The following is a 12,919-nucleotide window of genomic DNA, read 5'->3' as shown; positions in this document are numbered from 1 at the left end:
TTAAACTTTCTCATGTTTCCCTTTCATGGTATTTTGATTTTTTGAAATGGGAAAACTGTGGTTGCAACTCAGTTCCAATGAAAATGGGGGAAGTGGTATTTCACAGCTATTCTCTCTCCTAATACCTTTCAATCTCATTCAATTTCACCACCTTTGATGTTTTGTGTCTTTATCCAAGTTCTGCTGTTAATTTGAGATAAAAAATATGATGACTATTTTATATCCGGTTAGGAGATCATAACCATCTCCTTCAGCTACAGTCTTTCTCACATGCCTCCCCACCTTTTCATGTAAAGTGTAAATGCCTGTAATGCACTTTACTAAAGCAGCCTCTGGAGCATTCAGCTATCTGGGGAATACACAGGAGGCTGCTAAAAACACATTCTCAGTTGCATGCAACATCCACAATGTCTTCTGTCACCCCTTGTTCCCCTCTAAGGATTCAAATGGTCATGACTTATCAGTCATTAACTATCTATTTATCCAGGTGGTAATCCTTAAGCAGTCCTCCCCTGGTACATACAGGAATCAGGCTGAGAAACACTTGCTTCTTACATAACAACAGTGCTCTCAAGTGAGAAAAATGGGCATTTCTTTCTTTTTAATGGACTAAAGATTGTTAACAGCTATGTTCAGAGATCCAACTGGATATCTTGGTCCTGTAAAATTGGTGTATTTGCAGGATGGATTTGACAGTGAACGAAACTACCTGGTTTGTTAAATAGTATTCGTTCAATAATTCTTGTCTCACTGTCCTAGGACTGCATGCTTACTAGCTATAAAAGTTTTCAAACTGATTATGCCAAGAGATTGGAAAAGTCCCTTAACAATACGTAAAATCTTTTAATATAGAACTTGAACCGAATTCCTGTAAATTCAGTTTTCAGAACAGTGGTGACTTATCCTAAAGAGATATTTCAGACAACTGAAATACAAAAAATAAAAATACATACTTATTACTAATGTCATACCTGAACTGGCCAGCTCCAAGTGTGTCTCCTGTAAAAAGACTGTTTCTGGCATCTCTTAGATTCTCTCTGAGCTTCTTATCTAATTTCTGAGGCGGGGGGAAACAAAACAGCTTTTAATAAACCAGTGGTTTCCTAACATCTTTATATGGTCAACATTCACAGATTTATTGTGCTGGTTTTGTAGTTTATAAAAGTCTTAGCTGCAGGAAGCCTAGGGATTCCTAGTCTGCTGCACACAGGAAAGAAAACTCTGCCTTCCATTTTCTCCCTCTAGCATTTTTATCTACACCCAGGACCACACAGAATATGTTTCCTTTATATTCACTAATCTCCTCCCAAGACAGTAAGCACCCTCTTCCTAAATGTGTGAATAGAAAATACCAGTAAGAGGCACCAAGACATTGCCACACTGTTTCATAAAAATGAGGTTACCCTCAGTATGGACGCATGCACACTGAGTGCTTAGGTTTAATCAGTATTAAGGCTTCACGGACAAAGAAAGATGTGAGGAAGACAGAAAAAATGAAGAACAGTGATCCCTAATGAAGACAGTGCTGCACAGACTTTTAATTGTGATTTAGTTTGGTAATTTCATCCCTAATTGCTGATCAAGTTCAGTCAGTTTAATTTGACATAGTAAAAATGTCTTGTACTTATGGGGTTTCCCAGTAAGATAGATAAAAATTTCTAAGACACAGAAAAACCCAGGCCAGACAGCCGTGTTCTAAGCTCTGCAGATATACCTTAATGGTTGTAATTATAATGCCTGTCAGAAAATCTTTGTAAACTCTAGATTAGCAATGATTATTCATGTTTAATTTTCTCATCAGCTGATTCCATAATATTACGATTTCCACAGATGAATTCCACGGAACTAAAATCAGAAAGGAGAACTGGTATATCTCCTTTCCAGTTTTATTTCATTCATAAGGAAAAGGATACAATGACACTAGATGTCTGCCAACTATTGAGAAAAGTAAACAAGATGTTAGGAAAGTTTTAAAAACAGTTTCTTACCACTGCCACCATTTCAGCTGCAGTTCCTCTTGAGCATCTGATTATAGGAATAGCTCCTAATAAAAGATACATTGACTTCTACATGTATTATAATTTTCAGATTTTAAGTTAGTGTACTTTCACATTTTTTGTGACATTCTGAGATTAAATTTTTCAAGTGGATAATACAAACTTCCAGTAAATTTGTCTCTTGCAGTCTTTATGAAATAAAATACTGTATAGAAATATTAACAGGTTGGGCAGAGAAGAGATTCAGAGCAGCCCTGCAGAGAAGGACTTGGGGGTGTTCGTCGATGAAAAAATGAACATGAGCCGGCAGCATGCGCTCGCAGCCCAGAAAGCCAACTGTATCCTGGGCTGCATCAAAAGGAGCATGACCAGCAGGTCCAAGGAGGTGATCCTGCCCCTCTACTCTGCTCTCGTGAGACCTCACTTGCAGTATTGTGTGCAGTTCTGGTGTCCTCAACATAAAAAGGACATGGAACTGTTGGAACAAGTCCAGAGGAGGGCCACGAGGATGATCAGGGGACTGGAGCACCTCCCGTATGGAGACAGGCTGAGAAAGTTGGGGCTGTTCAGCGTAGAGAAGAGAAGGCTGCGTGGAGACCTCACAGCAGTCTTCCAGTATCAGAAGGGGGCCTACAAGGATGCTGGGGAGGGACTATTCATCAGGGACTGTAGTGACAGGACAGGGGGTAATGGGTTCAAACTTAAACAGGGGAAGTTTAGATTGGATATAAGGAAGAAATTCTTTACTGAGAGGGTGGTGAGGCACTGGAATGGGTTGCCCAGGGAAGTTGTGAATGCTCCATCCTTGGTGGTGTTCAAGGCCAGGCTGGATGAGGCCTTGGGTGGCATGGTTTAGTGTGGGGTGTCCCTGCCCATGGCAGGGGGGTTGGAACTAGATGATCTTAAGGTCCTTTCCAACCCTAAGTATTCTATGATTCTATGATTAAATAAAGTTTTACAGAAGTAAATAATACTTCAAACAGGAATTTATGAGAGGTATAGTGTACACTAGAAAGATAGCTAATGTGCTGTAGAGGGGACAAACTATTTCATATAGAAACATTTAGTTTCAAAAGGTTGCAAGTCCCATTAAAATTATGATAATAATTCCGATAACACATCATAATAGGTCAGTTACAACTCACTGCAGGGTGAGGTTATTTTCACAAGCATGTTTTTCATTGGCTTTCAGGTTTCAAAACTGTTAACTACCATTTCTCACACTCATATATAAATATGAAAATTCTAATACCATAGAGTTCAAGTGACTGAGTAAAAGAGATTCAAACTGTATCATGCTAACACTTGAAAGAATTCAATAGATCCAAGGCAATCTCCCTTGAACAGATTGCCCTACAGTGATCCCCAGCTCCCCTTGTAGGAATGCTGCCTCAGACTGACTGATTTCAGTGAGAAGTTGTATTAAATGTCATCACTCTGAAAAATGTATGAGCTAAGTATCAAGAAAACTCACAATAAAAATAAGTAAATTTTAAAAAAATAAGCAAATATAATGTATCTTCCCATTCCTCCAGTTATTTCACTTAGATCTTTGCAGGGTTTATGTAAGCCTTTTTTGGTGTTATTTGTTGTTTGGGGTTTTTTGTTTTTTGAGAGCTACAAATCTAAAATTCAAACTTAAAGCACTATTAACCTTTACCGTAAACTAAGATTTTGTTAGAACAGTGAATCCAAACCTTTGCATTTCAGTATTCTTTTCCTATTGATACTGAAGACTAAGACTTGACTCCCATGTAGGACAGACTTTACTGTCTCTTGCAGTGATGTATAGCAAGGTCATTAACCCACTCCATGAACTACTGAGAATCCTGTCACAGATCTAACTCTGCTTTTCATTTGCTATAAGAAATCACTAAACTTCAAGTTATTTCATTGAATATGGATATTTTCTAAAAGGAAAGCATACGTAAAACATGCTAAAATTTGAAAACTTACCAAGTGTAACAAAAAAACAGAAGAGACTATCAACAATAGTGTCCATTATAGTTTCCATTTCTGTGTCTGTTATATCTGGTCGGTTAATAGCTAAAACAGTGTGGAAAAGAGTTAAGAATAGGGTTAAAGAAGTTTATGCCACTTTAATATGAGAAAACAATCCTCTTCGTACATAATGGTTGTTAATAGCCAACAGCTTTTATTGCAGAGATCAAATCATGAAATGCCCCTCTTAGCACATCCATTTAAGAAAAAAAATTGGGAGAACTTAATTGCTGCCCACCCTATAAGGTCAAACACTACACAAGCTTTTCCAATGATCTCTGACAATACATACTGTAACTTCTGGATTGCGTCAGTATCGCGTTATTGAAAACCTGGAAAACAACATTATGGAACAGAAATGGCCATCTACTTGGAAACCAATCATCAGATATAGCATCCTCAAGAATTACTTGTATAATTTAAAGAGAATTAACAGTATGCAGTTATCTATATTTAAAGATTCTAAATGCCACCACTTGTAATGGAGATTCCTTTTCCTTTTTTCCTTTTTAGTAAATTTACAGTCAGTCTTCAAGCTAGGGATAATTCCCAACTTTTAAAACATTTCACACTACAAATGGAATGACTTCCCTCACACATTTAGGTCAGAAAAAGACAACATGTAGCAACATTTCTATTAAATAATTATCACTGACAGGAATATAACAGCCAACAGGAAACATCAAACCTAATCTTATCAGAGGTCTCAAGTCAAGTACTATTTCTGAAGTCATGCCATAAATCCCATTCTTGTTTGTTTTACTTTATCTTTAAAATTTTCTCACATAACTACCTGTCTTATACTCTTTCTTCAAAAATGAAATTCAAAGCTCTAAACATTAAGCCTTCCATCCCAAATTTATGCACGGCCAGCTACAATCATTCTCTAACTTTAAAGGTGCTTTTCCCCCCCTGCTTTGTCCTCTAAGAACTTTAGACAGATGAATTTTGTTAGCAATTTCTATCAGCAGCTATTCTCAGGAAATCAAACTTCTTATTATGTTGCTGGGATGCAGCAACAGAGGTGACCCTGGTGGTGTTTTTTTTTTTTTTTTTTCATTCCAAGTTCAAGTTTCTGAAATATCAGCACCCAGAAAGGCAGACTTTTCCCAGGATCTGTATTTTCCTATAATTACTAAAGCTCTGATACAACTGGGCTATCATTCTGTAGTTATCTCCAACTAATGGTTTTCCAGTTTATAGGCAGAAATAATTTTGGTTTTAGTCCCTTTTCTTTCTCATTTTTAAAATTTAATTCTCTCATTATGTTTAATAAACTCATTTATGATGTTTATGACTTATGATGATTATGACTTCTAATTTTGTGTAACATGAACACTTTATGAGCACATTCCTGGGTTTTTTTTACCGCAGCAATCAACACAAATATTCAGTATTACTGCTGCATAGGCCAACCTTTGAGAAACTCTATTAATAACTCTTCAGTAAAATGTTCTGTTGTGTTTTCTATATATTCCTCTCTCTCCACTGTAACAAGCTTATGGCGATGCATCTATTACAGGAAAGTAAGCTTAGATCTCCTACATTTTCTTGTTGTTTTACAAAATCGATTCACATTTGGTAAAGAAGCATTCACAAAGCATCAATCAGGATGACAAAAACATTGACTTTATACCAATATTATCTGTTTACTCTTCCTTCTACACAGTCCTAGAAAAACAGAACCAGAGAAAGCCTGAGGGATTATCTAGTCAGGCCTCTTACCCAAAGATGAGTTAAACCCCTGTTATTTCTGTGTCTAAACTAATTCCCAAAGCCTCCCAGTCATAAAAATGCCATAGCATTTACAGGTTTCTATTCTAATATTTCACTATATTTTATGTTAGAAAGCGCTCTTAGTATCCGACCAGAGACTTTCCTGTTGCAATTTAAGCTCCTCACTTCTTGTCCATTTCTACATGGACAGACACAATGTGTTGCCTTCTTTCTGTCTGTGAAAGCCTTTTATGCAACTGAAGAATGTTATCATGCTTATTTGTCCTGACATCACCTCTTTGTAAATGCAGTCATACAGCCAGGAAATCAGGAAACTGAAAATTAACCTTTTCTGTCATATTTGTTCTTAGTTCACCCATTCAGTTACATGCATGACCACAGATGGCAGTACTGCTGCAAAAATAGTAGCTGTTTTTCCTCACCATCAGATTTACACTGACTTATGCAGGTTATGAAACCATATACAGACTGGCAGTTTTGCCTCCAAAGGCAAAAGAAGACCATTTCTTTGCCCCTGCACTCCTACTGCCTCACACAGTGAGATATGTGGGATCAGTGCTCTTATGGAAAACTGATCATTCTGTGTAAGAGATCAGATTTCTGTTTGATCAGCTTTTGGAAACAGCCCACTTCTAGATTGGTTTAAATATAGTGTGAAACCATCTGGTGTGTGGCAAATTTCAGCGGCTCAAGAGTGGAAAAAAACTGCGCAGAAACACACAAAACATTTTCAGTCATTTAAATTCAAATTCCTTGTCAGATAGCAGGTATCTTATGAGGGCTGCTCAAGTATCTTTACATCCACACAAACACAACACAAAACAACTGTTACTAAAACTCTTTAACAGTAGGTTTTAGTGGAAAAAAAGTCTGCTTTTCAAACAAAAATGGCCCTCAGAAGAGGCTTTTTTCCTCTTCTGTGAGACAGAACTCAGTATTACAGATCCAGTTTTAAAGAAAGGTACCAATTCTGGGAATCTGAAAAGAAAGGAGAAAGATCTCACCACTAAATGTTAGGCATATGGAGAATTCTCATCTCTGCCTGGTCACTAGTGAGTATTCTGTGCATCTAAATAAATCAGGAATTAACTGTGTAACACTGTGTGTAGACACTGTAACTGCACTAAAGTAATGAGGAGCTGCTGCTAAAAAAGGGCTGACTTGCCTCTAACACACTTCTGCTTCTTCCCTTGTGCTGGATTTGCAGATCACAGAAATGAGCTGCTATTTTCCAAGAAACGAGTCAACTGAACAAACACTCTGCAGCTCCAACACTACTAGTTCTGATGTAAAAGTAGGAGATGTGGGACACCACACCAGGGGCAGCAAGACAACCCACCCTGTAATAGCTAGCCATTTGAGTTAGAGGGGCAGAAGAGGTAGTGTGGTAGTTCTCTGCTGATTTAGCATATTGAATGGGTCAGAGGAACACAAAAATCAGATCAAAGGGAGGAAAACCATGTGGACAGTTATGCCAACTAGTATATATGCTGACTTGAGCTGCCATAGCACCACAGATGTAGAGGTAACTGACCTAAGGCAGCCACTTGGTTTCCCTGCTAGATTTCAAAAGAGGTCCAACAGAAGTTCCAGGAAGAGAAAAACAGAGGCTTCTATAAGGCTGACTTCACTTACAACTCAGAGACTTATGAAAAAGCTGATATTTGGCTCACATGCATGTAGAAACAATCAGCATTTCTTATTTTCTAGAAAGTCCTTTCCCAGATTCTTCCCTGTGCTACTCCAGCCCTTGATCCTAACCATCTCCCCTTGCACACCACCACATTTTCATGTCTCAAGAAAGAGACACTGGCTGGTCGCTGTCTAAAAGATACAAGAAACTCTATCAGTTAAAGTCATCTTTCTTGCTTTGTATTCCTTACAGTAACTTTCCAACTGACCATTCACACAGAAACAAAACACTAATTCCTTAAGAACTGCAGAAGGGATCATGACTAAATAGGGGTGCCTAAACACAGCAGGCATCTGCAGTGCCTATCTACATGTGTAAACAATACAAAATTTTTCCTATATTACTTCATGTATAAAAAGGCCTGCTACCCATTTTATACCTATATTGCAGTTTTGCTTGACTCAATTTGTTAAAGATACATCAGTATTTTGTAGTATTACAATAGCTGTGTTGTAAAGATGCTGAAATCAATATCCAAGAACTGCTTTCTTCATTACTTTAAACTACATCTAGCAGATCATCCTGAATTCTGAGCAGATAAAAATAAAATCATTGCTTAGAATTAGCTACCACTTCAAGAGTAAATTTCAGTATCAGACATTTTGGTATAATTTTTTATACAAATGTTACTTACCACGATAGGAAACAAGTTCTTTGTTTTGGTTACACAATACAAACATGTCATCTTCTAAAGTAATAAAATTAAGATACTGATCAAACACCTAGAAATCAAGGAAAAAGGTCAGAACAACACAGAGTGAAGCATTAAAAAATCTTTGTGGTATATTGCTACTTTTTTTTGAATCTTTTACAACACCACCCATTAAAATAAAGAAATTATGATATCATGTATGAATTAAAAAGTCGATGCAAGGATGGAGTGATAACACAAAACACAAGAGCATTTGAAATGTGCTAAAAGAAAACAGTACAAATATTTCTGCAGACAAATTTTTAGTGGCCAAGCATCATTGAAAAAAATACATATTGAGGACATTATAAAATTACAGGTTTATTTTTTATTGATATGAAGGACTACAACATAAACAGGGCTGAGCTCTTAGGCAGGATCAAGGAAAGAGGGCAATATCTAAATAATGAGAGATTACAGCCCACGAATTCTAATTTTTCTGTAACATACCTGTATATTCAGGAAAAAAAATTAAACCTCTCTATAACATGGGACATCACAACCGTAAAAAACATTTAAGAGGGTTAGTTCACAGTGCTACACCAATTCACTCCTACTGGAGATCTCAAGTTTAAATAAGACTAGTAGTTTTCATTTCATTTCACAAGAGTTTCCTTTTCTCAGGCCAGTAGTACTTCCTAACAGGATTGAGAACAGGTGAATGCATTTAAGTATATATGAAAGCAATCAGTTAATAATTTACAGGTTTTGGTAGAGACATTGAACAAAAATAAGAGGGTAAATACCCGATACCTGCCTTTAAATCACAAAGGTGCAGGAGTGTACCAAGTAACAGTGTGTATGCATGAAACATCCACCTCTACAGTACACTGCCTATTAAAAATGACAACTGCATTAATACTGCACTTTTAGCGTATTTAGGAGCTAAAAACTCCACCCTATTATATATGCACTAGATGCACTCATTGAGCTGATGAGATCGGGAATACTCTGAAACCACTGTATTTCCCCTCATCATTTAGCATAAAGGTCTTGCAGCACTTGAACTTTTGACTAAGCTGAAGCATGGTACCAAGCTGCATTATACTGAGATGACTGCAGATTCCCTTTTTAACCGAGCAAATCCATGCCTAACACTGAATGTAGCCAAACATTTATTTTGTTCATGATTCAGTCAGAAAAGCTGTATAAGCACTGAAGTGGCCATGTAAGAAAGCAAGACCACCTGCAATGGTAGTATCATTAACATTAGAGAGTGGGGGATCTTCTTACCTTAGCCACTTGAGTTACTGCATTAGCACCTATGGCAGCATTTGCAATATCTTCCAGTTTACTTCTTGAAATGGCAGAAATAAAGTTTAAATAATAAGATTCATAAAGCTGGTTCCGAAGATCCTAAAACGAAAGAAAACCAAAAGCTTTTTCCTGAATAAATACTAATATATGTCTGACTAATTAAAAAACATTCATATTTTACTATGTGATGTTCCAATTAATCACAGTTCAATAAATTTTGGGAAGTGTTTATCTTTCTGTTCATACAGCCCTGTACATCATATGTTTTCACTACATAACTAAACATAACCAATCTAACACAGAACTGCAAAAAACAGGAAATGAAATTTAAGCTGCCAGACAGCAACTACTATTCTATAACTTATCACTGACCAAAAATCTCATTTCCTCTTTTCCCTTCCCAGAGAATGTGAAAAACTGAGCTCAGCCTTGTCCAAGCCTACCGCTCAAAGCAGAGTCAAATAAAGCAGGTGGCTCAGGATTGTGTGAAGTTTTGAACATCTCCATAGATGGAGACTCCACAAACTCTCTAAACAATTTGTTCCAGCATTTGCCACCCTCATTAAAATAGTTTTTTCTTATGTTTAAATAGAATTGCCTGTATTCCAATTTGTGCCCGCTTCCTCTTGTCTTTTCACTCACAGAATATTCTCTCTAAAAGACAAGACATACTTACCTTTCCACTTTCTGGAAAGTTGAAGTTTGTTGTGTAAGAATTATGGGTAATATTTTTTGACAAATATGTGCTAATATATAAAAAATGCAAGAAAAAGTGTTCAGATATGCATAAGGAGTAGATACAGAACAGTCATACTCCAGTGAGTGCAGGAGTATGTCACATGCTGTTGTGCCCACTCATTTGAAACATTAAGAATGCAAGTTACCTGGCACATTCTGTCAATATTTTCTTCTGTTGGCATCACAAAGTAAACAGCTGGAACATCTGGAATAGCATCCCGATCTGAATGCAAAAGCCTGAAAGGAAGAAGAAGTACATCTTTAATGTGTTCCTCCTCTGATTTGTGCAAAATTATAAATGTTAAAGAAATTATTTGTACAGACACATTTAATTTCCTGCAATTTCTCCCTACATTTAGCTAGATTTTTTGTAAGAACAACACAGGAAAAAAATAGCAAAAATCATACTTGTATTTTCTTTGGCTCAATAGATGTCTCCAAAGTTTATTCAAAGCTTGAGGAAAGGCTTCATACATCTTCAAATATAGATTAATCCATTCAGAGGAAGGTAAAATACCGCATCCACAAAGTTCATATACCAATTATAAATTGTTGACATAACAACAAACCCCCTGCATATCTCTAGTATTAAACTTGCCTTTCCTGCTTCTAACATTTTTCTCACATTTCTGCTGCTATGTCAACATGTTAAACGGTGTTTCCATTTCTAGCCTTCACTTAGGAAGGACAATGACTAAATAAATGTAATCTGGAGAAAATGAAATGGGAAATCTCTTAAAATAATACTTCAAGATTCCACCTGCTTGACAAGAGACAAACTCTATATGTAAAAAGAGAAGCAGAGAACATGTACAGTCCCATGAAACAGTTTGTGCCAAAATAATTGTTACAGATTTGTAACAGACAGGAATTTGTACAGATTCAAAAAAATACCTATTGGGTAATTTTTATTTTTGAAGAGGGGCTTCCTGTACTTAGTAAGAAATCTTATTGACCAATGTATGGAATCATCTCTTCACTCCCTGATTCTGAATAATACCATCAGATTTCAGGAACAAGTCAGGGTATAATCTTTATTTCAGTAGGTTATTCTTTGAATGATTTTCAGCGTTCATGATTCTGGGGAATATTAAATCAAGTTCTTTCTAAGAAAAAAAAAAAAAATCCCAAATTTTTAAAAGTACTTACAGATGCAAAGTGATCCCCATATCTCTCAGCTCTTTCACTGACAGCAAAGGTGAGATTATATCTTGGCCAAATCTGTCATAAATGAGAACCTGAAAAAGATACGCATCTTCTTACAAAGTGTTGCAAAAAGTAGATACTGCAGAATATGGGATACAGTGGATACAGGAATTCTAGTTTAAGAAACTACTACTCTAACCTGAGAAGTGCTAAACATTTACCAATTTATAATTAATCATTAATTTGTCATGGACTTACATGTATGCTTATTAATAAATAAATAAAAAAAATTGAGGAAAAACTCTGATAAAGGGGAAAAAAATAATCATTTCCATCTCTTGAAAAGTGTCAGTCAAACAGGAATTCGCTGTCAGAAATTTGTTATTGTAAATGCAGAACTTCTCTGAATTTGGAAGAAACAGAGAGGGAAAAAAGGAACTAGTGATAAAAGGCAACAGAACAGATGAAGAGACAATATATACTTTGTAGTAGCAAAAACTTCTCACATATTACAAGTAAGCTACTTTTTTAAAACTAACAAACACAGCTTGAGCTGAGCTTGTTCTAAATTTAAGGAACTAAGCTTATTTCCGACTCTGTGAGTTCACCTGTAAGGTATCATGCAATGAGAAACATACCTAAGTATATTTCAACAATATCTTCCTCAGTTACTGATTATAATCTTGCCTACATAGTCAGACACTGTGTCTTCAAGCAGCCAGTATCTCAAATAAGTATTTTTCTAAGCAATTCTGATACTCAACTCTGTATATTCATACCACATGAAAAATTATTTTGTAAAAGTTCGTAACATAAAGAAGATGCTTGAGTTAGGTAAAATTTGAAAAACTGAACTTTTGAACAGTACAAAATTCTCCTATTCCTATTTAAATAGTTCTTACCTTCCATACTGGTTCTCCTGTGCTGTTTTTAACAGGAGGAACATTGAAATTCAGCATACGTTTCAAAGCCACTGGAAAACAAAGCAGAATAATGCTTTATTATCCTTACACTTCAACAACAGAGATTAAACACATTAGGAAGGTTTTATTATACATATCATTTGAGAGGAAAACCACCATAAAATATAAATGCAAAAGTCACATTTCATTATTTTTCTCCTTCATGTGGTGAGAAAATTTTCTAAGAGGACTCACTCCATGTTTGACTGCAAAGTGACACAGAAGCCTCAGAGAATTTGTTGGTGAAGACTGAGGCAAAGAAAGCATTGGGTACCTCAGCCTCATCTGCGTCCATCACCACTAAATGATCAGCTCCATTAAGCAATGATCCAACATTTTTCCTTATTCATATTTTCGCTACTAATGTCGCAACAGATGCACTTCTCATTGCTCTTGACATATGCTGCAGGTCTCAACTTCAGTTGAACTGTCTTTCCTACCACCATCCATCCATCCCCAGGCAATGTTTCTGAAGTCCTCCTTCACAGTCTGTCCCTGCTTCCTCCTCCGTTGCACTGCCTTTTCAAATCACATTACCAGCAGTGAAACTTTCTTTCACATTTAGGCTGAATGCTTTCTGGGGCAAGGATCAGGTTTTTACCATGCTTACACGATGATATGCTTTGACTAATTACGAACCAGGGTAAAGGTCACAACAAATAATGCACATACGTGGTAATACAAACACCAAATGATA

The 12,919-nt window shown here is 36.4% G+C and overlaps 1 protein-coding gene across 2 annotated transcripts in view; it reads right to left on the bottom strand.

Annotated features, from left to right (window-relative positions):
* SCFD1 (sec1 family domain containing 1) overlaps nt 1-12,919 on the bottom strand; it is a 51,788-nt gene that overhangs the window by 37,528 nt on the left and 1,341 nt on the right. For both annotated transcript variants that reach the window (XR_013956889.1, XM_080618433.1), the window contains exons 2-9: nt 12,163-12,233; nt 11,264-11,352; nt 10,261-10,351; nt 9,353-9,475; nt 8,063-8,150; nt 3,954-4,043; nt 1,989-2,044; nt 972-1,057 (exon numbers count right to left, since the gene is read on the bottom strand). Coding sequence is in view for 1 of the 2 variants with exons in the window: in XM_080618433.1 (XP_080474559.1) it covers nt 972-1,057; nt 1,989-2,044; nt 3,954-4,043; nt 8,063-8,150; nt 9,353-9,475; nt 10,261-10,351; nt 11,264-11,352; nt 12,163-12,233 (694 nt within the window). In the remaining variant the exon portion in view is untranslated. The remainder of the gene's footprint in view (nt 1-971; nt 1,058-1,988; nt 2,045-3,953; nt 4,044-8,062; nt 8,151-9,352; nt 9,476-10,260; nt 10,352-11,263; nt 11,353-12,162; nt 12,234-12,919) is intronic.

This window comes from Psittacula echo, assembly GCF_963264785.1.
Source record: "Psittacula echo genome assembly, chromosome: 5".
Classification (NCBI taxonomy): Eukaryota; Metazoa; Chordata; class Aves; order Psittaciformes; family Psittacidae; genus Psittacula; species Psittacula echo.
The sequence above is the reverse complement of the archived record's forward strand: the minus strand, read 5'-3'. Positions and strand labels throughout refer to the sequence as shown.